A 25,861-nucleotide genomic window follows, 5' to 3' on the forward strand; every position below is an offset into this window, starting at 1 on the left:
GTATTGCCAATGCTCATAGTTTAATTAACAATTTGTTGACGTTGCTGGGTTGATTTAGTATGAAGATAGAATGGAGCTGAAAATGTGTTGCTGGAAAAGCGCTGCAGGTCAGGCAGCATCCAAGGAACAGGAAATTCAACGTTTCAGGCATAAGCCCTTCCTCAGGAATGAAGAAGGGCTTATGCCCGAAACGTCAGATTTCCTGTTCCTTGGATGCTGCCTGACCTGCTGCGCTTTTCGAACAACACATTTTCAGCTCTGATCTCCAGCATCTGCAGACCTCACTTTCTCCTATGAAGATAGAATACACAAACGTAAGCATGACAGGAATAGGCCATTCAGCCCCTTGAGCCTGCTTTTTCATTTGGTTAGATCATGGCTGATATGATTGTGACCTCTACTTTCTGTCAACTCCCTATACCCTTTGACTCTTTTGTCAGTCAAACAACTATCAACCTGTGTCTTGAAAGGTTCAATGACATTACCTCCACTGCTGACTAGAGCAAAGAATTCCACAGAACCCTCTCTGACAGAGAAAAGCATTCTGTTCATCTTTCACTTAAAAGCAGTACCCTTTATTTTTATCCTAGTTCTTATCTCTCCCACAAAGGGTAGCATCCTTTCAGCATCCATCCAGTCAAGTCCCCTCAGGATCTTATATATTTCACTAAGTCTGCAAAGGAACCAACAAAGGACCCACGGGCCCATTAAACCTATCTGATTCTGCATTGTGTTACCAATATACACCATTGAGCTGTGCTCCCATCCTCAACAACATCCTCTCCCTACTCCCATTGCCTCCTAACCCTGTTCCATCCAGTAGTGGTGCAGCCTTGAAGGAAGACACCATCAGTTTACAAGTTTAGGAAGTTGAGAAAGAAAAAGGGAATATTGTTCCTATTAATTATGCAGAACTGAAACAGTGTAAAATCACAAAGATGTAAGTGTCAAAAATATTACCATGTTGAAATCTAGCTATTACCTTAACCACTCTAATTTAAGTGTGATTGAACTCGTGAACAATCAAATAAATCTCAGTCCTGTGAATCAGATTGAAGCCTAATTTCCTCATCCGCTAATTTCTTTTATCCCTGTTTTTCTTATAGTGTTTAATTTACTTCACTATAATATCTGCTTTTATCAACATTATTTTATTTAATAAGAGCAGAAAATCCAGTATATAGCAGGTCGTGAACAATTGGGAGGGTTAGGATGAGGAACCTCTTTGATAATTGTAAAAAGGGATCTCCAGTCCAGAATATTAAGCTACTCTTCCTTATCAGAAGCTGCCCAAGTGTTCCTGGCCCAGTATTTATTTCAGAATTGCAAGGCATACAATGTTTTTCTCTGTTTATTGTTTATTATTTTTTTCAATTACCAGTTTAGAGCCAAGTGCCTTTTTAATGGTTCAACACCTTATTTTCGAGGGTGTTGAATTGTGAGATTGGGTTTGATGGATTGAAAACTACAATCTCTAAACCGCATTGTCTCTTTAATTCTCTTCAACACTGAATATAGATAATATTCTCAATCTACTGCCTCTTAATACTCACAAAAGCTTGGAGAAAACCACTTCTTCTGGCAGCACCTATTTCCAATTGACTTTAGCAAATGAGAGGTTCTTCTCTCAATTCTCCAAATGAGGGCACAGATTTATTTTTTTGACATTCGGTCCATTAACTCCAGAACTTTCCGAGAATGTCTTGGAACAGACGCTTCCATTCATGAAATACTCCCTCCCTGCAGTTCATGCTTGCTGTCAGCTAACTGCTGTCTGATGATGGATTCGGTCACAGCCTACTTCCCCACAAATAATTGGTGTCAGATGTTAATGCCTGCAGCCTGGCATAAGTCATTTAGTTAGCCTCTGGCCTTGCAAACCAACTGAATCGAGAACAAGTACACCTTTTTTTTTCTCCGTGAGCTTCTACAGTTACGTTAGAAGAAAGATATTCCATTCAGGCTCTTTAACAATTAAGATTTGCACCGAAGACTTACTCATAGATTGCACTTAATCGTTTAATATCTGAAAAATTTAGTGCAATACATAAACTAGTGCATCCTGACAATCTAAATGAAGTTACTGGCTAGTGAGGGAGAAAAGGTGCTAAAAGGTGGAGTAGGGTGATGCAGTTTGTGCTTGTGCATTGTTGAAGTCTTCCTCTGAACAGTGTTGCAGTGGAGAAAGGTCATTTCGGAGGAGGTGGTGGGAGCGGGGCAGATGGGAGTATTCCAGAGTGAACTGCTCTTGGGCTGCTGTCTTATTTTGGCAGCAGCTTCTGGCTGGAGAGAACAGAGTTGAGAGATGTATCCTGGTTTCGATAGCAAGTCCTTCAGCCCCTAATGTATCAAGGGGGCCGACAGTGTGAAATGCCCTGTTCAGTGCAATAGAACTTTCTTGCCCAGTGACTCAACAAGAGTGCACTTTTACCTTCGACAAGGTTCCACATGGTAAGCTGGCGAGTAAAGTTAGATCATTTGATATCCTGGGAGAGCTAGATAATTGGATACAAAATTGGCTTGAAGCTAGGAGTCAGAGGGTGGTGGTAGAGGGTTGTTGTTCAGACTGGAGGCCTGTGATCAAGTGTACTGTGAGGATTGCTGCTAGATCTACTCATTAGGGTGGAGCATTGGAGGCTGAGGGGTGACGTTATAAAGGGTTTATAAAATCATCAAGGGCATGGATACGGTGAATAGCCAAGGTCTTTTTATAACTGTAGGAGAATCGAAACTAGAGGCAATAGTTTCAAGGTGAGAGGGGAAAGATTGAAAAGGGACCTGAGGAGTAGCTTTTTCATGTAGAGGGTAGTGTGTGTATGGAATGAGCTGCCAGAGGAAGTGATGGAGGCGGTTACAATTACAATATTTAAAAGATATTTGGATGGGTATGTGAAAAGGAAGGGTTTAGAGGTATATGGGCCTGGCAAGTTGGACTAGGTCAGATTGGGACGTCTGATTGGAGCGGACTAGTTCAATCAAAGGGTCTGTTTCTGTACTTTATGAATTTATATAAATGGTCGGAGGAGAATACAGGAGGCATCATTAGTACGTTTGTGGATGACACCAAAGTTGGTGGTATGGTGGACACTGAAGCAGGTTATCTGAGAGTACAATGGGGTCTTGATCATCTGGACCAATGGGCTGAGGAATGGCAGATGGAGTTAATTTTGATAAATGCAAAGGTCTGTTTCCACACCATATGACTCTTTGTGGTATAATCCCAGACTTGTCTTCTAAATGTAATCCTTGCTCTCTCTCTCTCTCCCTCTAACTTGCTCTCTTTCTCCAGTTTGAAGGCTGCAGCAAAGCTTATTCACGTCTCGAGAACTTGAAGACTCACCTGAGGTCCCACACTGGAGAGAAGCCGTACGTCTGTGAACATGAAGGCTGCAACAAAGCATTCTCCAATGCATCAGACCGAGCCAAACATCAAAATAGGACTCATTCCAATGAGGTATGGCAAAACTGACTGCATATCGATTTCACCCAAAGATCACAAAATTTCCCAGGCTATGAGAAGTGGAAGAAATTGTCTATTTTTTTTCTCTTGGTCCTTAGTAGAACAAGATCTTGTACATGTAAGTTCAACATTGCTGTAGTTTTGTCCCAGCTTTTGACAGCTGTATTATGATAGAGGAACATAAACTAATCACAACCTCCGAACTTGTTAGATGCGTGTGGCAGGCCTGCTATTATTTGTAAGGAGACAAAGCAGTTGAAGTACTGAAAAAAGGCATATACCTACAACATGAATATTATTTTTCTCCTTCTAGGCAGTAGCTAACTTACTTTCATTTCCAGCAATTTTCGATTTCTTGCCAATTTCTCGCAGTTGATTTTATTGTTACTTGTAAACTTGAAATTTATACCTTTCTATTGCCTTTCTTTTAACAGTGCTTCTGATGCTTGAACTCTAAATGCTCAAAACACGGATTAAGAAATAGACTCCTCCCAGTCACTTCCATTTTCTTGACTTAGTTTCTTTATTCATTAATCAAAACCTTACTTAAAACAGGTATTATAATGGGTAACCTTTTTGGAACCATTGAATAGGTTTCCCCAAAATTCAGAATGTTGTTCATTTTCCAAAAGGCCAAATGGAAGTTCATTTGGAAGTCCAAATGCACCACATCAACTGCATTGCCCTCATCAAACCTCTCTGATGTGTCGATAAAAAGATTCAATCAAATCAGTTAAAGACAGGTTCTTGCGAAGATTTGTACCTCGGGTTGTGGATGTGACTGTAGGTTAGCTCACCCAACTGCTTGCTGGGTTGTCATGAACACATTTCATCACCAGGCTAAGTAACATCATCAATGCACCTATGGCTTCACAGAAGCCACACCGATGATGTTACCAAGCATGGTGATGAATAGTTTGCATGACAACCCGTCAGCTCGGCAAGCTAACCTACAGTTAAACACGGTTTACCTTCAGCAAATTCATGTTGGCTCTTCTCAGTTAATCCACACTTGTCCAAATGACCATTCATTTGTAAGAGCTACTTGAAACATTTGCCAAATGAGCAGAAAGAAATTTTAACATCTAACTGAAAGTCTGCGTTACTATTTGATACTCCATGATTTGTTTTATGAAAGTAAATGTCATGAAATGGAAATTTCTTCTGCATTGTCGCTCAAATGTAAAGCATCAACAAGTTTGTTGCTAATTTAACCATCTTCCTGACGATGACTTCAGTGAGTTTTGAGAAGATTTATAGCTCAGGTTGAGGTTTTGGATGTAGGTTTGCTCGCTGAGCTGGAAGGTTAATTTCCAGACGTTTTGTCACCCTACTAGGTAGCGTCTTCAGTGGGCCTCAAGCAAAGCACTGCTGAAAATTCCTGCTTTCTATTTGTATGTCTGGGTTTCTTTGGGTTGGCAATGCCATTTCCTGTAGTGATGTTATTTCCTGTGTTGAAGTCACTTCCTATTCCTTTTCTCAGGGGTTGGTTGATGGGGTCTAACTCAATGTGTTTGTTGATTGAGTTAGAGTTGATGGTGAAAGACGATCATATCCAGAAAAACTGGAGGAATAAAAATGGAATGTTAGCCCATTGTAGAAAAGACTGATTCTCTGTTTGGTTTCCCATGATGGGCCGTTTTTCTGCATTTATATATATGATACTGTTACTTAACTAGACTAATCCATTTGTCCCAACTTCCCTGGAGTATCTATCTTTTCCATGTCCTTGGATTTTGGATGTTTCCATTGTTCTGTTTACATCTTCCTGTGAACTCTAAGATCTTCTTAATTGAAACAGATTTTATATGTAACACAGTCTCCATCATGAGAATGCAGTTGACTCTGTGCCTGACAGCATTGTTCCAAAGAAAACCAGTTTTCTGTCGCCTAAACCTTGGCTGAGTCTGGCCAGAGAATGACTGGGATAATATCTTGCAGAGGAATTTCTTTTTTGGGAGTGATCCCAAGGCAGAAGCCAGAGAAATGTTGCCCTGTTTCCTGCGGGCCAGGTCTTGCAACACTGCCTCAGTTGGAGAGTTAGCATTTCACGACTCCTTGATACCCTACTATACCTCTGTCCATGCTGTACAATTTCCTGCTTGTAAATGGATGGTATACTGTGAGCATCCCAATCCAAGAAACCATGGATGGCAGTTGTATGCTTCTGTTTTGTGAACTTGAACAGCATGTACTCCTGTTAGATGTTTCCTTTTCAAGGAATGTATCAAACTCAAAAACAACTTATATTTAGCAGACTCTGGCAGTGTTTCTCTATCATTGCACACTATTTGACCCAAGTTTCAAACAAGCATATTCTTCCTCTTAACCATTACTCCCATTGGAATATCAGGACTGCCTCCTGTTAACTACTGAGAATCTTGCAGAGTTGTTGTTTCAGACATACAGAGGCCTGCAATTGACAATCTGGAATATTAGAGCTGAAAACGTGTTGCTGGAAAAGCACAGCAGGTCAGGCAGCATCCAAAGAGCAGGAGAATCGACATTTCGGGCATGAGCCCTTCTTCCTGAAGGGCTGCGCTTTTCCAGCAACACATTTTCAGCTCTGATCTCCAGCATCTGCAGTCCTCACTTTCTCCAATCTGGGATATTCGATTATTACTTGATTATGGTCGTATTAAATTGAGTAAAAAGTGAGGTCTGCAGATGCTGGAGATCAGAGCTGAAAATGTGTTGCTGGTTAAAGCGCAGCAGGTCAGGCAGCATCCAAGGAACAGGAAATTCGACATTTCAGGCATAAGCCCTTCATCAGGAAAATCCTGAGGGCTTATGCCCGAAACATCGAATTTCCTGTATTAAATTGAGGACAAATTGTCAAAGATAAATGAGTGTTTTTGCTCTCCATGGAATGATGGTTAAAAATTCCATGGCATCTTTCCTGTTTCCCACCCAACAGCTGCTAGCCAGACAATGTCAACACCTGGTGACAGGAGACTGCCAGAAATATCCCTGAAAGAAATAAATAGTCCTCATTTACTGTAAGATACAGTGCATAGCGCACAAAAGCTTTGGTCAGCAGCTAAACGAAAGCTGGCTTAGAACCAGAAGATGAGAATGACATGGCATTGGAGGCCATTCAGTCCAGAGTCCTCCAAAACCAGAACAGCAGCAATCAGAATTTTGTTTAGGTGGGAGTTACGTGCTGAGCTTTGCTCCATTGTGTTAGGTAGATTAGACTCACAGAAATTGAAAAATCTTCTTTCAACTGTCACAATGGAAATGGAATGGTGAAATAGTAGTGCATGAAGCTCTTTGGCCCTTGAGATCAGAATCTTCTTTTAAAATGAGGACTAACTCCACAGACAGCAATTGTGTGAAAATACAAGTTTGCTAGACCAAATACTGAGAAAGCAGGATTGATGTATGAAGAGGAACTGGACCGATTAATAATGTATTCACTGGAATTTAGCATAATGAAGGGGAAATCTCATAGAAGATTACCGAATTATTAGAGGGCTAGACATGGCAAACACAGGAAGGGTGTTCCTGCTAGTTGGAGAATCCAGAACCAGGGATCACAGTCTAAAGATAGGATAGACCGTTTAGGACAGGAGAAATGTCTTCAGCCAGAGAATGATGAGCCTGTGGAATTCTCTGCCACAGAAAGTGGTTAAGGTCAAAACATTGAAAGTTTTCAAGAAGGAATTAGATATAGTTCTTAGGACTAAAGAGTTCAATTAATGGTAAGGTCCTAGGGAGTGTTGCTGAACAAAGAGACCTTGGAGTGCAGGTTTGTAGCTCCTTAAAAGCGGAGTCGCAGGTAGATAGGATAGTGAAGAAGGTGTTTGGTATGCTTTCCTTTATTGGTCAGAATATTGCGTGCAATTTTGGTCTCCTTCCTATCAGAAAGATGTTGTGAAACTTGAAAAGTTTCAGAAAAGTTTTACAAGGATGTTGCCAGGGTTGGAGGATTTGAGCTATAGAGAGAGGCTGAACAGGCTGGGGCTGTTTTCCCTAGAGCGTTGGAGGCTGAGCGGTGACCTTACAGAGGTTTACAAAATTATGAGGGACATGGATAGGATAAATGGACAGTCTTTTTCCCTGGAGTGGGGGAGTCCAGAACTGTAGGACGTAGGTTTAGCGTGAGAGGAGAAAGATATAAAAGAGACCTAAGAGGCAATTATTTCACGCAGAGGGTGGTACGTGTATAGAATGAGCTGCCAGAGGAAGTGGTGGAGGCTGGTACAATTGCAACATTTAAGAGGCATTTTGATGGGTATATGAATAGGAAGGGTTTGGGGGAATATGGGCCGGGTGCTGGCAGGTGGGACTAGGTTGGGTTGGGATATCTGGTAGGCATGGATGGGTTAGGCAGAAGGGTCTGTTTCCATGCTGTACATCTCTATGACTCTATGACCAAAAGTATCAAAGGGTATGGAGAGAAAGGGGGAACTGGGTTGGATGATCAGTCATGATCATGTTGAATGGTGCAATAAACTTGAAGGGCTGAATGGCCTACAGTTGCTTCAATTTTATGTTTCTATGTATATTCATGAGTCAATGATAGGATGGGGTGGCGAGCAAAGGAGAGGCTGTAAATGTCTTCTTCACAGTAGATTGATTCCCTGCATTTGGAGAATGAAGATGAAAGAATCAGAATCAAAAAGGCAGAACAAATGGTAACAATCTAACGTAGAAATCTGAAAGCACCTGCCTCACTGGAAATCACTGGGCAGTGAAGTAGGTTATCATGGATTACAAATCTTGATCAGTGGAGTTAATGGTTTGAGGAATGACAGATGTTGTTTAATTTGGTAAAACAAACAAGGGCAGGGCCTATACAAGGAAAAGTCAGGCCTTGGGTAGTGTTGCAGAACAGGAAGACATCGGGGTTCAGGTACATAATTCTTTGAAGTTTGCATCACATATAGGCAGGAAGGTTAAGCAGATGTTGTTTTCATTGTTCAGATTTTTGAGTATAGGAATTGGGACATTATGTTGAGGTTGTACAAGAGGTCTCTACTTCAATCCTGTGCCCATTTCTGATCGCCCTGTTATAGGAAAGATATTATTATACCTGAGAGGATTCAGAAGAGATTTACCAGGATGTTGATGGGAATGAAGGGTTTGAATTTTAAGGATAGGCTGGGACTTCTTTCACTGGAGCATGGGAGGTTGAGGGGTGACCTTATAGAGCTTTATAAAATCATGAGGTGTATAGGTAAGGTGAATGATAGGTGACTTTTCTCTAGGGAGTGGGATTTCAAAACTAGAGGATATATTTTAAAGTGAGAGGAGAAAGATTTTAAAAAGATATGAGCAATTTTTTTAACACAGAGAGTAGTTCATGTGTGGAATGAGCTTCCAGAGGAAGTGGTGGGTGAGGGTATACTTACAATGTGTAAAAGACATTTAGATAAGTACATGAATAAATATTTGGAGGGATATGGGCCAGGCGCAAACAGGTGGGACTAGTTTAGTTTGGAATTATAGTGGGCATGGACTGGTTGGACTGTTTCTGTGCTCTATGCTCAAAATGTTAACCTCAGTTTCTCTGTCAAATGCTAATCTGCTGTGTATTTCCAGGACTTCTTCAATTGTGATTATATTGAAAGATATTGTTTGGCAAATGATCCTTACTGTTGCGAAATATATGAAAGGCAGAAATAATAAAAGTTAGTTAGTACAAGTAGATGTGTTTACATGAACTGCCATGAAGTTAAAGACCATTAATTGAAATTACGAGATGATTTCTTTCTCTGGATGGTTGCAAAAGGTAACTTTTGAATTTTTTCAGTTAACAGTAAGCTGTGTACATAATCCAGAAGGAACGTTTTTTTTGGGTGTGGGAGGGTTGGAAATTAAGCAATATTTTCAAAATTACATAATTGCTGCCATCCATCCTTCACCACCAACCACCCCCTGAAAGTTTTTATTAATGCCAGAGAGGGAAGAAGCCAGCAGTGCATAGTACAATATTTTATTCAGCCCTGCAGCCAATGTAGAGGGCCAAGAACATCCAGCTGAAGGTACTAATTTGGGAACTTTGTCAGCATGGCTACTTAAAAACCAATCAGTGAAATGAATTACATTGTTGTACATTCTAGTGTTAGGTTTTATACTGAGCAAGATGGTAGTTTAGCATAAGAATTAAGAGCTTAGGATTTTGTTTTGCTTCTCAAAAGTCTAGTTAAAATAACTTTGTAATGGGTTGGTTTTAGTGATCTGATGGGAGGGTAGCAATTTTTTTCTTCTGGGTTAGTTCTAGGATTCCTGTACCGTGTGTTGATTAAAACCCACTAAATTGTAGCTTTTCAATATTTGTTCAACTGAGCTGCTGTTTGAAGTTTGTTGCCAATGTGCAATTTGTGTACAGCAGTTGCAACCTTCTTGATAAATGTAAAGTAACAGTAAACAAGCCTGCAGTTTGTAGAATTCAGTGTTCAGATTGCTTTAAATAGGAGACATTTGCTTCAAGCTGAAGACCCTAGTATGTGATCAAGACCTTTCCACACTTCACAGTATAATCCTGAAAAGTAGTTACATCTAATTACATTACCCAATGCTTTAAAGTTACTATTACAATGAAAATGGCCTATTCATCATACTAGGTTTACTTAAAGGATAATTATGGAACCAGGACTCCAAGGGTTAAATTATGTACAAATGTTACACAAACTAGGGTAACTGAGACTGGAAATGTTGAAAATACTCAGAAGATGTAGCAGCATCTGGGGAGAGAGGGACAGAGTTAGGATTTCAGGCTGCTGACTGCTCATGAGGACTGAAAGTGACAAACAGTGATCAATGTGAAATGTCAACGCTGTTTCAGTCTTCATGGACGCTGTGTGCTGCTAGATCTGCTGTTTCCAGAGTTCAGTTGTTTTATTTCAGATTCTGATTTAGAAGCAGTATTTCGCTCCTGTAATTCCTGGCATTTTGATGGTTAACGTCTGATTTGATTGAATGATAATGAAACAAATAGCGTACGTTTGGAGGAACTATTATCGCTGAGTGGGGAGTTTAGGACGAAGGCACGGTCTAAGTTTAGAGCCAAACATTTTAGGAATGAAATTAGTAAGTGCTTCTGCACATAAAGAGCAAATTTTTCTGAAACAGGGAGAGGTGTCTAGAGTAACTTATGTCGCTGAAAATGTGTTGCTGGAAAAGGGCAGCAGGTCAGGCAGCATCCAAGGAGCAGGAGAATCGACGTTTCGGACATGAGCCCTTCTTCAGGATTCTCCTGCTCCTTGGATGCTGCCTGACCTGCTGCGCTTTTCCAGCATCACATTTTCAGCTCTGATCTCCAGCATCTGCAGTCCTCACTTTCTCCTAACTTATGTCGCTGCTGTGCCTTAAAACCCTGACGTAATGTTGACCTGTGCACTTCTGTGGGACATACACAAGAGATTTACATTCCTGATTGCTGGATTTATCCTGCCCAGACCACCTCTACATTCCTCTCCAAGCCATTCACCTTTCTGATGTAGTAATATATTGCCATTCCGTCACTGTCGTTGAATCAAATCCTCAGATCCCCTCCAGTTACAGCACAATGGGTGGCCCTACACCCCAAGGACTGCAACAGTTCAAAGTGGGAGCACATTACGGCCTCCAGAAAGATTAGGGATGGACAATAAATATCGTCCGAGCCAATAACACCCACATCTTTTAAAATTGAAAATAAATTGACACCAAGTCCTTTAAGGAGGTACCAGGACAGGCAACCAAATATTTAAGCATCGATTTTAAGAGCAGTGGGCATAATGCAGTAATTGTATAAAATGTTTATTAGACGAAGGCTGGAGTATTGTGTGGAGTTTTGGAATCCACAGTATAGGACAGACATGATTGTACTGGAAAAGGTGCAGAGGAAATTTATTAGGATGCTGCCTGGGCTGGAGAGCTTCGGATATGAAGAGGGATTGGATAAACGTAGAGCAGAGGAAGTTGAGAGGGGATATGATTAAGATATATAAAATTATGATGGGCAAAGACATTGGTGGCAGGGAAAATAGCCAGGAGCATAGATTCAAGCTAAGGGACACAGGTTTAGAGGAGATCTGAGGAAAAACGTTTCACCCATAGAGAGTCTGGAACTCATGACCTTTAAAAGCAGAAACCTTCATGACATTTAGGAAGTTTTTAGGTGTGCACTTGCAATGCAAAGGCACACGAGGCTTTGGGTAAAGTGCTGGAAAACGGGATTAGAATAGTTAAATGTTTGGTTTTGAACCGTGGAGACTCAATGAGCTGAAGGACCTTCTTCTGGGCTGTTGATCTCCTCGAGCTGACGAGTCAAAGAGATTGATTTTAAGGAACAGTCAAAAGGGAGAAAGGTTTTAGGAGGGAATTCCAGATTTCAGGCCAGTGTATGTACGATTAACATTCAGACGCTCACCACACTCACCTGGAAGATGCAATGGTGCTCACTACCTCCCTTTCCCAACAAACCTTCTGGAATTTGTGGCTCCTGTCCAGCCACGCTGGAAAAGTCAACATTGTCAAGAATTGTCAGAGCATCTCCATGTGGTGGAATGGAGGGAGAGGTAAACACTGTTAACGATAAAGGAGGCAGGTGAACATTGTCATCGTAAGAGAGGAGAGGTGAATACTCTCAGGAAGTGAGAAAGGGGAAGTGAGCATTGTCAGTGTTGGGGGTGAATACTGTTGTGGGCTCAAGGGTGCTGTGGGATGAGTCAGTGGGATGAGGCTGGGCACCAAAGACTGATCTTAAGGGTCAGTTCCTGACTGGAATTATGTCTGATAATTTGGTAAAGACTCCAGCATAGAGTGATATCTGGCCAGATTAAAGGCAGTCAGTGCCACACTTACCCTCTCCAACACTGACTGCAAGTGCAGCTGAGATTTGGAGATCTCTTCTGTAAATATTGAAAACAATATTTAATTTTAAATCTAACATTGACAGATATATTTTGTTAATTGAACATATCATGGAACATGGGCAAGAGATGGCAATATGTAGCTAGATCTCAGATCAGACCTGGCATCCCTGAAAAGCAGAATTATACTTGAATTGCAAAGTGGTTTCCTATTGGGTCTACTCTCCTATTTTCACCTTCAAATGTCCCCACATTTCCTAGAAGTGTTATAGTATGATTGTAGTACTTGATACTTGGTAGTACTGGGGGCTGGTTTGCTCAGATGGCTGGGTACCTGGTTTGTAATGCAGAGTGTCACCAATTGCATGAGTTCAGTTTCCATATTGGCTGTGAACTGAAGTGTTATCTGTTGACCCTACGGGTGGATGGCAACTTCATTTTTACTCAGTAACATGCCCAAACAGCAGATGATGTGTACACTGTCAGTTGGTATGTGACTGAAAGCAGGAAAGAATATATCACAGTTGAAAACTCAATAAAAAGGAGGAATGGACTATTCGGCACGTCGGGCTTGTTTAGGGTAAGTGATGGTACAGTGGTAGTGTTACTGGACTGGTAATCCAGAGTCCTAGGTTAATATTCTGAGGATCCCAACATGGTAAATGACAAAACTTGAATTAAAATCTAGGCTAATAACAACCATGTTTGTCGTCAATGCTCATCTGTTTCACTAATATTCTTTAAGGAAGGAACTCTCAATTTTATGTAGTCTGGCTTACATGTGACTCCACACCGACAGCAGTGTCCCTGGGACAAAGTTCTGGTGATCCCCTCTTCACAGCACTGTGGGTATACCTTCAGCATGTTGACTGCAGCAGTTCAATAAAGCAGCTCACCATAACTTTCTCGAGAGCAGTTCGGAGTTGGAAATAAAGGCTGGCCCAGACAGCAATTCACATGAACAACTGAAACAAAAATATCATGGCTGATCTTTGCCTTCAATTTCCTGCCCGATCTTCATATCACTTAATGCCCTGAGAGACCACACATCAGTCTCTGTAAGTCTGAAGTATATTCAGTGATGGAGCATGTAAAATGTTATGAGGTAGAGGATTCCAAGGGCCTAGAACTTTTCCAGTGAAGAAGTTACGCATCACCTCAGTCCCTCATCCCAACACTGCTCCCCTGTCAATGTTAACTCTACCAAACCCCTTCAGAATTTTGTTTGGGATTGAATGAGACCACAGTTCATTTATCTGAAAAGCAGAGACTATCGATTCAATTCACATAGAATAACTCTCTCACTACAAGAACCAATCAATGAACCTTGGCTGTATTGTTATCATTGCAATTCGACTTTCCATAATTGTGAAACCCAATAGAGAACACAATATTCCAGGTATCTTATCTAAATCCTGCACAAGTACATCTAGACTTTATTTCGGTATTCAATTCCTTAGCAATAAATACCAACATTTGATCTCCTAGGTGTTCACTGTAGTTGGTCCTGCTCTACCTACACAATACTTCTTTCAGTAGCATTGCCTCTATAGCAGTTGGGAGTGGAACACTGTCTAATCTGTCTCTCCCTCTCCTTTGTCCTTGGCCACTGAAGCCAGTTGCAATGCTCCTGCCATCACTGCAGGCAAGATCAACACAGTCCAGGGATTGAATTTGGGATGTATTTCAGCAATTACTTTGAGTAGTTAAAAAAGCACAATCGTGCTTTCTTTTCACTTACCTCAACTTAAAGTGTTTCAAAAGAATGAGCTCTCATTATAGCTTACATATATGTTTGCTATTATGATGGTCTACTGATATTTGCTAAATTAATCTGCACGAGAGTGAAGATTGCATCAACATACCACAAAGAATATGCAAGATTACTAATTTTGCTGGAATTTATTGTATAACCGCTGGTCTATTTTTGTAAATCTAAACATATAAATAGCCTCAGATGGGAGCTGGTTTGAACTCAAAGTGGCTATCCAATAAAGTGACTTTTGGAGTTTAGCATTTATTATTTTCTTCCTGTTTCTAGGTGTCCCCATACTTTTATTGCCAAGTCTGGCCTGAGAAAGTATGTAAAGAGCCAAATTCCAGACCTCTGGTTTCACTGGCAGATTTATTAGCTGACTTCATGTAGGTGGTAAAGAGGAAATTCTTCTTCTGATTACTCCCCCTTATGGAAAAATGATCCAGCTCTTAAGGATGGCACGGTGGCTCAGTGGTTAGCACTGCTGCTTCACAGCACCAGAGACCTGTGTTCAGTTCCCACCTCAGACAACAGTCTGTGTGGAGTTTACACATTCTCCCCATATCTGCGTGGGCTGCCTCCGGGTGCTCCGGTTTCCTCCCACAGTCCAAAAATGTGCAGGTTAGGTGAATTGGCCATGCTAAATTGCCCGTAGTGTTAAGTGAAAGGGTAAATGTGGGGGAATAGGTCTGGGTGGGTTGCTCTTTGGAGGGTTGGTGTGGACTTGTTTCGACATAGTAAGCAATCTAATCTAATCTAATCTTCATGCTGCCACCCTTTCGAAAGCTTGGGGAGGTGGACAAGTGCCTTATGCAATAGCTGCTGCCCAGCATCAAAATATGTTAGCCAAAACAATTAATGCTGCTGGTTTGGAACCATGTTATTCTGTTTGCTGCCTACCCAATGTCCTCTTTGTGCCCCAGTTCCAGAGGTCATCCACTGCAGTTCAGCATCTGTTATGATAGCTCAGGTTAAATGCAGAAGGACAACCTGCTGCAGTAATTGTAATGAGGTCAGCCAGGTGGACCTCATAGAATATGAGTTCCCTGTTAATCTGGTCCAATCAGGAGCCCTGGCTGTCAGATACAAACAGGAATGTCAGACAGCCTGTTCACTCTGAGAGCTGGCTCTGAGGGAGCTGGATCAGTGTCAAGGACTCTCCCCATGTAAATAAAGGGTGACTTTGTGACAGGACACCAGCCTCTGTGGAGTTATTCCACCTGTTCTCAAACTAAAATGCTAGTGCATTGAGGTTGTAGCCACAGGATCAAATCTGGTAACAGAGAACAAAGCTGTGCTGCAGTTTTCTTTTCACAAGTTATTTCCCAGATATTTGCAGTTCATTTACAAAAACAGTCTGTCATCTTCACACAGATGTGACTGTGAGGAGCAGAAAGCAAAAACTATCAGAAGAGCTGTGAAAGATTTTTCTTGCAATGAAGTTGGTCATATATTGCAAATGAATGTGCAGCAAGTAATAAAAAAAACTGCACAAGACAGTTGGTCTTGAGTGTAGTGACCTTTTGAAGATCTTTGCAACATTAAACCGCAACAACCCAGGAATGCTTTCTGTACAACAGCTGGGAGAGAATGCCTCTTGCTCTCGCACGCTCTGCAGAAATAAATTATAGACTAACCGGTTGAACTAATTTTCAGTTCGATAGCCTGTTGTAGCTGTGCAAAGTGTGCTTATAATTCACTCCACTTCATAGCGTCCTAAAATGGCAATCTGGATCCAGTATGTGTTATCAGATCTTAATTCACATGTTTAATGTGATCTCATGTTAAACTCAGGTAGGCATTCTAGTGCTGGCTTGGGGAATACCGGATGACAGGAACAGAGCAGTAACACGATTTCCCCAATTCGCCAATTCTTTTTCACGTGACACTCCAGTTCTCACCAGAGTTGAAATGCTGGGAAGCCTTATAAATACCAATGTGTTCTTTAGGGTAAAAAATACCTGACAGAAGTACTCAGTAGGTTGGGCAACATCCGTGGAGAGACTTAATGTTTCAGATCATGGTCTTTTAACAGAACTATCAGCCATGGTTGAATAATGGAACAGACTTGATGGGCTGAATGGCCTAACTTCTGCTGCTGTGTCTTATGGTTGTACGGAAAATGTCAGTGACATTTTATTCGTTGATGGGATGTAGTTGTCACTGGCACGACCACATAATGCCGTCCAACCCTAATTGCCCTTGAAATGTATATAGAACATGGAACATTACAGCGCAGTACAGGCCCTTCGGCCCTCAATGTTGCACCGACCTGTCATAACAATCTGAAGCCCATCTAACCTACACTATTCCATGTACGTCCATATGCTTGTCCAATGACGACTTAAATGTACTTAAAGTTGGCGAATCTACTACTGTTGCAGGCAAAGCATTCCATACCCTTACTACTCTCTGAGTAAAGAAACTACCTCTGACATCTGTCCTGTATCTATCACCCCTCAATTTAAAGCTATGCCCCCTCATGCTCGCCGTCACCATTCTTGGAAAAAGGCTCTCCCTGTCCACCCTATCTAACCCTCTGATTATCTTATATGTCTCTATTAAGTCACCTCTCAACCTTCTTCTCTCCAACGAAAACAGCCTCAAGTCCCTCAGCCTTTCCTCGTAAGACCTTCCCTCCATACCAGGCAACATCCTAGTAAATCTCCTCTGCACCCTTTCCAAAGCTTCCACATCCTACTTATAATGCGGTGACCAGAACTGAACACAATACTCCAAGTGCGGCCGCACCAGAGTTTTGTACAGCTGTAGCATAACCTCATGGTTCCGGAACTCGATCCTTCTATTAATAAAAGCTAAAACACTGTATGCCTTCTTAACAACCCTGTCAACGTGGATGGCAACTTTTAAGGATCTGTGTACCTGGACACCGAGATCTCTCTCTGCTCATCTACACTACCAAGAATCTTACCATTATCCCAATACTTTGCATTCCGGTTACTCCGACCAAAGTGAATCACCTCACACTTGTCCGCATTAAATTCCATTTGCCAGCTCTGCAGCTTATCTATGTCTCTCTGTAACCTACAACATCCATCATCACTATCCACAACTCCAGTGACCTTGGTGTCGTCTGCAAATTTACTAACCCACCCTTCTACGCCCTCATCCAGGTCGTTTATAAAAATGACGAACAGCAGTGGACCCAACACCAACCCTTGCGGTACACCACTGGTAACTGGACCCCAGGATGAACATTTCCCATCAACCACCACCCTCTGTCTTCTTTCAGCAAGCCAATTGCTGATCCAAACTGCTATATCTCCCACAATCCCATTCCTCTGCATTTTGTACACTAGCCTACTATGGGGAACCTTATCGAATGCCTTGCTGAAATCCATATATACCACATCAACCGGTTTACTCTCATCTACCTGTTTGGTCACCTTCTCACTTTATTTTCAGACTGGATATCAACTATTACAGTCAAAGCTGTCACCCAGTGATAGCAAAGATTAACATTGGACAATAACAGGCAATTCTCTGTGTGGAGTTTGCACATTCTCCCTGTGTCTGCGTGGGTTTCCTCCAGATGCTCCGTTTTCCTCCCACAATCCAAAAATGTGCAGGTTAGGTGAATTGGCCAGGCTAAATTGCCTGTAGTGTTAGGTGAAGGGGTAAATGTAGGGGAATGCGTCTGGGTGGGTTGCACTTCAGCAGGTCGGTATGGACTTGTTGGGCCGAAGGGCCTGTTTCCACACTGTAAGTATCTAAAAAAAATGAAACTGGTTTTCAGTGTCGCGTTTAGAAATGGATCAGTTCAAGCAAGTGAGTTTAACAGTAAACATGGACTGGTCGTGATCCAGAAAGTCTTGACTCTGTTCTCTTAAAAACAGCTGATGTAAATATATTGGACTAAAATTTTAAATCAAAACCAATCTAATTCATATAATTTTTATTTCAGTGACTTATTGGTAGATGATTTTAGATCATTTCAGCCATTGCTGCATTTAAAACAAACCACTTACGGGGGAAGGAAATAAATTGGTACTTTTTTTTTCCTTTGGCTTATATTCCAGCCTTCGGTCAGCTTCCAATGGCTTTCAGTCCTGCAGTCTGTTACCCACATGTTCAGAGCTACAAGCCAAACATTCCTAGCTCATCGGCTGTAATTGCCATCATCAAGGGGTAGTTGTTTTTTTTTAAACTGCTTGGATAAGAAGCATTCACTTCCAAAATATCTCTCAGAGTGTTTGAGCTTTATGAGCCTTGCAGAAGTAATAACGTGTTTTTCTATCGTCTGTCTATCTCTTTCGCATTCTGTCCTCTTCTGTCCTTTTACAGCCGCATTGTTTGCTGTTTTTGAAAAGATTATTTTGTGAGGGCTGATAGGCCTTAATTTGTATGCCATAAAACTGACAGGACATGTGTAAGCTGTTCATTTCTATAATGAAGGCACTTAAGAGCCAGTAAAGTTCTGGGAGCTGTGTAGCCATAACGTGTTAGCAGATGTTGTCACAGGCGTAAGATGAAAGGTCAGGAGGAAGACTGCTTGGACTTGAATCAAGGCAAGATAACACTCCCTGCTCGGGGATTGAAATTAGGTGTGTGAATCTTAAGTATCACTGGAAAGAAATAAAGTTTCACATCAATATAGCACCTTTCATGGTTTTGGGCTCTTTGTGGCCGATGAAGTACTTTTGAAGCATAATCACTGTTGCAATGTAGAAAATCCAGCAACCAGTTCATACCCAGTGCAATTCCTTAAACATTTTTAATCATCAGGTAATCTTTCGAGTGGTGCTAGGTGAAGAATAAATATTGACCAGAGCACCAGGAATAACTCTCAACCCTTCCTTTGAAATTATGCATGAAATCACTTGTACTCATTTGGGTTAGCAGATGGGACCTCAATGTAAAGTGTCATCTAAAAGGCAGCACAGCCAACATTGTAGCACTCTCTAAATATTACAGTGGAGATTCAACAAAGATTTGTGTGTTCAAATTTCTGGAGTTGTTTGATTCAAACCCAAAACTTCTTGACTCAGGTGCAAGTGTAAAGCCAACTATCTCCAAGATACACTGCAGAAATTCACCAAAGCCCTTTAGACAGCACCTTCCAAAACTAAGACCACTTCCATCTAGAAACACAAGGGCAGTAGATACAAATGAACACCATCAGCAACAAGATCCCCTGCAAGCCACTCACCATCCTGACTTACAAACATATGGCCGTTCTTGCACTGTGGCGGGTCAAAATTCTGGAATTTTCCACCTAAGGCATTATGGGTCAACCCACAGCACGTGGACTACAGTGGTTCAAAAAGGCAGCTCACCACCACCTTCTCAAGGGCAATTAGGGACGGGCAATAAACGCTGACCAACCACATCCCACAAGTGAATATAAAAGAAAACAGTTATAGCAAAATCCCTGAGTTTGGTAATTAAAATATGTCCATTGGTAAGTAGTTGCCATTATTCTTAGAAAGGCCAGTGTTAAATGTTACAATTAAGTTGACTATTTATTCATGTCATTGTTGTCAAAAATATCTTTTGAAAATAATTTGTGTACTTTAGCTTTCCAAAATGTTTCCAGAAATTAATTTTGAGGAATTAATTTCAGTGGGCGGCACGGTGGCACAGTGGTTAGCACTGCTGCCTCACAGCGCCTGAGACCCGGGTTCATTTCCCGACTCAGGCGACTGACTGTGTGGAGTTTGCACATTCTCCCCGTGTCTGCATGGGTTTCCTCCGGGTGCTCCAGTTTCCTCCCACAGTCCAAAGATGTGCGGGTCAGGTGAATTGGCTATGCTAAATTGTCCGTAGCGTTAGGTAAAGGGTAATATGTAGGGGTATGGGTGGGTTGCGCTTCGGCGGGTCGGTGTGGACTTGTTGGGCCGAAGGGCCTGTTTCCACACTGTAAGTAATCTAATCTAAAAAAAACTTACAAATGATATTTTTCCAAAATGTCTGTTAGTAATCTTTCAGCCTTAAAGTGTGATCTTGCTGTGTTAAAGTCCTTTAGCAATAATGAACTGCTCACATCAGTGGCACTTTGCCATGTTCACAATGCTGTCATATTAACTGATTCTGCACAGAATATGTATGACCAGTGATTTGAGATCATAACAGAATGTATGGGACAGTTATTTGGACTATTGAATATGTTTCCTTCCCTAAAGGACATTAGAGAACCAGATTTTTTTTTCCCTGACAATCAACAATAGTTTCATGGTGATCATACACTCTTGATGTTTGTTCTCTCATAGTCAGCATCCACCCCATTTAATCTCCTAACAAAAATCTCAAATCAAGCATAACCCAAAGTAACTATTACGTCTTACTGGGACCCGATGTCTTCCTTGGCTAGTATTTCCATGACAGTCTCTTTAAAAACCATTATGTTCCACATAACACACAGTTATTTGTGGCTCTACTTATTAATTTTTCTTGTATCTCACAGAAACGTGGAATTTGGAAAATAGGAGGAGGAGTAGGCCATTTAGCTCCTCAAGCCTACTCTGCCATTCGGTATGACGATGGCTGATCATATCATTTCTAATTAGGTGTTTATGCAGATCTTTTTGAAAGGGTTGGATTGAGATGCTATTAGCTTCCTTTGTGCTTGCTCCACATTTCTGGTACATTGTGAAACAGTACAATGTATCGGATGTGATAGTGTGCTTGAAGCTTTTTAATTGTAGACCTGTGTCCTCTAGCTTCATACGCCCAACCCATGCCACACTGCTTAAATTTATCTACTAAGTCTCTAAGCACCTTAAAATCCTGAGGCAGAATTTTACCATACCCCATCAGTTGGAAGATTCTGCAGATTGTACATCTTGCCACCTGTGGCCATTTTAAGGGGCTGGGGTGTTAATTAAGGCTTAGAGCAGCCCATCTTTACCCCAGCTGAAGGCTTTAAGGAGGCAGCAGTTTATAGATTGGTGGGAGTAGATTAGAGAAGGGGGGGTGGGGATGGAAGGCCATCAGGGTAGCTTGCCTGGGCTGAAGGCTAGAGGTTAGGTGGGGAAGGTGGGATTTGCCTCCCACACAGGCCATGTTTTGTGATCTGGGCCACACCCTCTCCATCACATCAAAGTTTGTCCTATGCCATAAACCCAGCTGGAACTTTACTAATTAGTAACCCTGAGAGCTATGTCACTTCGAGACCCAGGTAACATTCTGGGGACTTGGGTTTAAATCCCACCATAGCAGGTGATGAAATTTGAATTCAATAAAAACCTGGAATTAAGAGTGTATGATCACCATGAAACTATTGTTGATTGTCAGGGAACAAAAACAATCTGGTTCTCTAATGTCCTTTAGGGAAGGAAACGTACTTAGTCTGGTCTACATGTGACTCCAGACCTATAGCATTGACTCTTAACTGCCCTCTTGAGAATTAGGTACGTGCAATTAATGCTGGTCTAGCCAGCAACACTCACATCCTGTGAATGAATTAAAAACTATATCTATTGCAAGAGGATTTTTATTTCATCTGCTTAGTTTAGTTTTCATTTGTTCCACCTAATCTTCATTACAAGCTTCATAAAGGACATTAAAAATCACACAACACCAGGTTATAGTCCAACAGGTTTGGTGTTGGACTATAACCTGGTGGTGTGTGATTTTTAACTTTGTACACCCCAGTCCAACACTGGCATCTCCAAATCATTTATAAAGGAAGGTTTATCAAATATGTTCTCAAACTCCAAGTCCGGAATAGCCTTAATTCATTAGACCAACTATTTCCTCAAGGAATTCTCGCAGGTTAGTGAAGTGTGATATATCACCAATGGACAGAAAATTGAATTGGACAAGTTCTGTAAAGGTTACACCAAGGGACCATCCAGGTAGTGAGGTCCAAAATAGGCCTGATTGCCAAGGACTCTGTGATAATTACAGAAACCTTTAAAGTTTCTATACACTTTGTCAGCATTTGATGTAATTAGAACATAGAACAATACAGCACAGAACAGGCCCTTCGGCCCACGATGTTGTGCCGAACATCTATCCTAGATTAAGCACCTATCCATGTACTTATCCAATTGCTGCTTAAAGGTCGCCAATGATTCTGACTCTACCACTCCCACGGGCAGCGCATTCCATGCCCCCACCACTCTCTGGGTAGAGAACCCACCCCTGACATCTCCCCTATACCTTCCACCCTTCACCTTAAATTTATGTCCCCTTGTAGTATTCTGCATCAAACATTTGTTCCACTGCAGAGCCTGTAATCCATTTTTAAAAGGTGAAATGAGAAGATATCATGTACGTGCATCATACTTTAACTTAGAGATTTGAATGCACCCAGAGCATCATTCTGCCAACAATTATTCTAAGCTATTGTGCATTGTCAAATGGTCTCTTGGCCTATCAGCTGAACCCATCCATAACTCTGCTTCCCAAACCCTATCCTGTTCCCATAGCCCCTGCTGTTCCCATCCCCTATCCTGTTCCATCCCCTATCCTGTTCCTTACCCCTTTCCAGTTCCCAATCCCTTTCCTGTTCCCATCCCCTTTCCTGTTCCCATCCCCTATCCTGTTCCCATCCCCTTTCCTGTTCCCATCCCCTTTCCTGTTCCCATCCCCTATCCTGTTCCCATACCCTTTCCTGTTCCCATCCCCTATCCTGTTCCCATCCCCTTTCCTGTTCCCATCCCCTATCCTGTTCCCATACCCTGTTCTGTTCCCATTCCCTTGCCTGTTCCCATACCCTTTCCTGTTCCCATCCCCTTTCCTGTTCCCATCCCCTATCCTGTTCCCATACCCTGTTCTGTTCCCATTCCCTTGCCTGTTCCCTGCTACCCTTGTGGTGCTGACGATTCCACCAACACTTTAATCCTCATTCTCATTTTCACTTCCCTTGATTGTCCACAGTTCCCCTATCGCTGTAATCTGCTCCACCCCCTACAACTCCTTGAGATATCTGTGCAGCTTCAGTTCTGGTGTCCGCTCAATTACACCTCTCCAATTTTGATCACTCCTCCACTGGCTGCCTCACCGGTAAATGCTGGAATTTCCCATTCATCCATCACTACCTGTTCTAACAGTAGATACTTTCCAATCAACCGTCTTAGAGATGTTATTATACACCTCTGCAGTTAGTGGTACTTGGCCTCCAGGCTCAGAGATAGGGACACTACCACTGAGCCACATGAACTCTCTAGACTCGAAATGTTAGCTTGGATACTGCTTGTCCCGCTGTTTGCAGCGTTTTTTGTTTACAGTACAGATTCCAGCATCTGCAGTAATTTGCACCGATTGAGAAGAGGTTTGGACCTCTTTTTATTGAATTACTCCTGTGTATTTTCAGACCAAAGCCAATCAGCTATCAAATATGTTTTTGATTTTTGATTTTCTTATTGATCAATTTAAAATAGTCAGCTTGAGATGATTGAGAAACAAACCTGTGGAAACAGCTTGGAAATAATGAGAGAGATCGATAGAGTTGCTGGTAGTTGTCTTTTCCCGAAGGTTGGGAATTTCAAGACTAGGGGGCATATTTTTAAGGTGAGAGGAGACAGATGGGCGGCACGGTGGCACAGTGGTTAGCACTGCTGCCTCACAGCGCCAGGGACCTGGGTTCAATTCCCGCCTCAGGCGACTGACTGTGTGGAGTTTGCACGTTCTCCCCGTGTCTGCGTGGGTTTCCTCCGGGTGCTCCGGTTTCCTCCCACAGTCCAAAGATGTGTGGGTCAGGTGAATTGGCCATGCTAAATTGCCCGTAGTGTTAGGTATATGTAGGGGGTATGGGTGGGTTGTCGCTTCGGCGGGTCGGTGTGGACTTGTTGGGCCGAAGGGCCTGTTTCCACACTGTAAGTAATCTAATCTAAAGTAATCTAATCTAGATTAAAAAAAACATAAAAGGCAATTTTTTACACAGAGGGTGGTTCGCGTGTGGAATGAACTTCCTGAGGCAGTCGTGGATGCAGGTACACTTACAACATTTAAAAGACATTTGGATGGATAGGGAAGGCCCTGGAGAAGGCAGGTGGGACTCGTTTATGATGTGAAGATGCTGGTGTTGGGCTGGGGTGTACGAAGTTAAAAATCACACAACACCAGGTTATAGTCCAACAGGTTTATTTGGAAGTATTAGCTTTTGGAGCGCTAGCAGTAGTGCTTCCACATAAACCTGTTGGACTATAACCAGGTTTGTGTGATTTTTAACTTGGGACTCATTTAGTTTGGGATTATGTTCGGCATGGATTGTTGAGCTGTTTCCATGCCGTATCACTCTATGACTCTACTCCTGCCATTACAGCTCAACCGTTGCCCATTGATTTCTGTTCAGAGGGTGTCTTTAATTTCAATGTTCTCATCCTTATTTTCAAATCTCTCTGCCATTCCAAATGACCTTGCCATTCGCCATCGCTGTAATCTTCTCTTCCAGCCCCATACTCTTTGAGTTACATGTACTTTTCCAATTTGATTTGTTCACCACTTAATTTTCCAAAGGAATGGAGTATAAAAGTAAGAGGGACTTGTATTACCAATGTCATGTAAGTGGGAGTTATTTTTGTTATTGATGGGCTCCTGACCTCCGTCTAGCCTCACTGAAATTGGGAACACCGTAAAATAATGTTTCAAACTCAGTGCAGCAGTGCAGGTGATTGATATTCCAAAGAGCTGCACCATCAGATTCCACATCAAATAACTCTGTTTTTCTTCAAGATTGAACTTCATACTTCCCTTTGATAGGGCTTTATTTCATTCTCTCAGCATAGTTGGAAAGAAAGGAAACAAACAAACTACTGGGCTCGGGAAAGCAATACCTGCGAGGGTAGTTGAGGCGTGAAACCTAACAACCATTTTGAAATAATTGGATGAGCATTTGAACTGTCTTAAAGCAATGGGGAAGTGGCACTAGTATATTTTTGATGGGCTGAAGGGACCCTTCTAGCTGTATGATTCTGTGGTTTTCAACTCTCAACTTTTATTAGCCTTATGGGTGAGATTCGCACCTCCCTGGACATGACAGAGAAAGTTGTGAGTTGACCTAGAGGAATTCTTGCCCTCTTCTCACCAGGGAGATCTTTTTAATTATTTAACCGATTTTTCTAATCAAGTTGTTGAGAGATGTTATTACACACCTCCAGAACAGGGATGGTACCACTGCATCGCAAGGGGACCCAGGGAGATCTTTTCTCATGGTACAGTATGAAGCTGCATTTTAGTGAATTCTGCAGTTAATAAGATTGTTAACAAGTGATTAATCTTGCTTTATAGTAGATTACATATAGTGTGGAAACAGGCCCTTCGGCCCAACAAGTCCACACTGACCCTTCAAAGAGCAACCCACCCAGATCCATTCCCCTACATTTACCCCTTCACCTAACACTATGGGCAATTTTGAATGGCCAATTCACTTAACCTGCACATTTTTGGACTGTGGGAGGAAACCAGAGCACCCAGAGGAAACTCACGCAGACACGGAGAGAATGTACAAACTCTACACAGACAGTTGCCTGAGGTGGGAATTGAACCCGGGTCTCTGGTGCTGTGAGGTAGCAGTGCTAACCACTGTGCCACCGTGCCACCCATACACATCTCTGGATGCTGGGAAGAATTGTAGTCTGGCCTCTCGGCCTACAAGTACGAACACAACCTGTGTGCTGCAAGAGCCCCAGTGAAACCTTTATTTTCTTTTTCTTTTGGAACTTGAACTCAGGCCCCTCAAGGTAGGGACACTACCATGCACCACAAGAGAGCCCAGGGAGATCTTCCTGGTTTGCCAGTAATTAAGGACTTTAAGTTGCGAACTAAAGGCCATTTAAAGGCCTAACTGCCACCCATCTGATTACCTCCCTTCACAGCATGTGAGAAAACATGTGATGTGGCATGCTGGCTCAGTGATTAGCCCTGCTGTCTCAG

General features: G+C 42.0%; 1 protein-coding gene across 8 annotated transcripts in view; it reads left to right on the forward strand.

Annotated features, from left to right (window-relative positions):
* Positions 1 to 25,861, forward strand: part of gli2a (GLI family zinc finger 2a) — a 412,735-nt gene that overhangs the window by 368,278 nt on the left and 18,596 nt on the right. For all 8 annotated transcript variants that reach the window (XM_060827038.1, XM_060827037.1, XM_060827045.1 and 5 more), the window contains one exon: positions 3,290 to 3,454. In XM_060827038.1, the coding sequence (XP_060683021.1) occupies positions 3,290 to 3,454 (165 nt within the window). The remainder of the gene's footprint in view (positions 1 to 3,289; positions 3,455 to 25,861) is intronic.

The sequence above is a fragment of the Hemiscyllium ocellatum genome, chromosome 7 (assembly GCF_020745735.1).
Source record: "Hemiscyllium ocellatum isolate sHemOce1 chromosome 7, sHemOce1.pat.X.cur, whole genome shotgun sequence".
NCBI lineage: Eukaryota > Metazoa > Chordata > Chondrichthyes > Orectolobiformes > Hemiscylliidae > Hemiscyllium > Hemiscyllium ocellatum.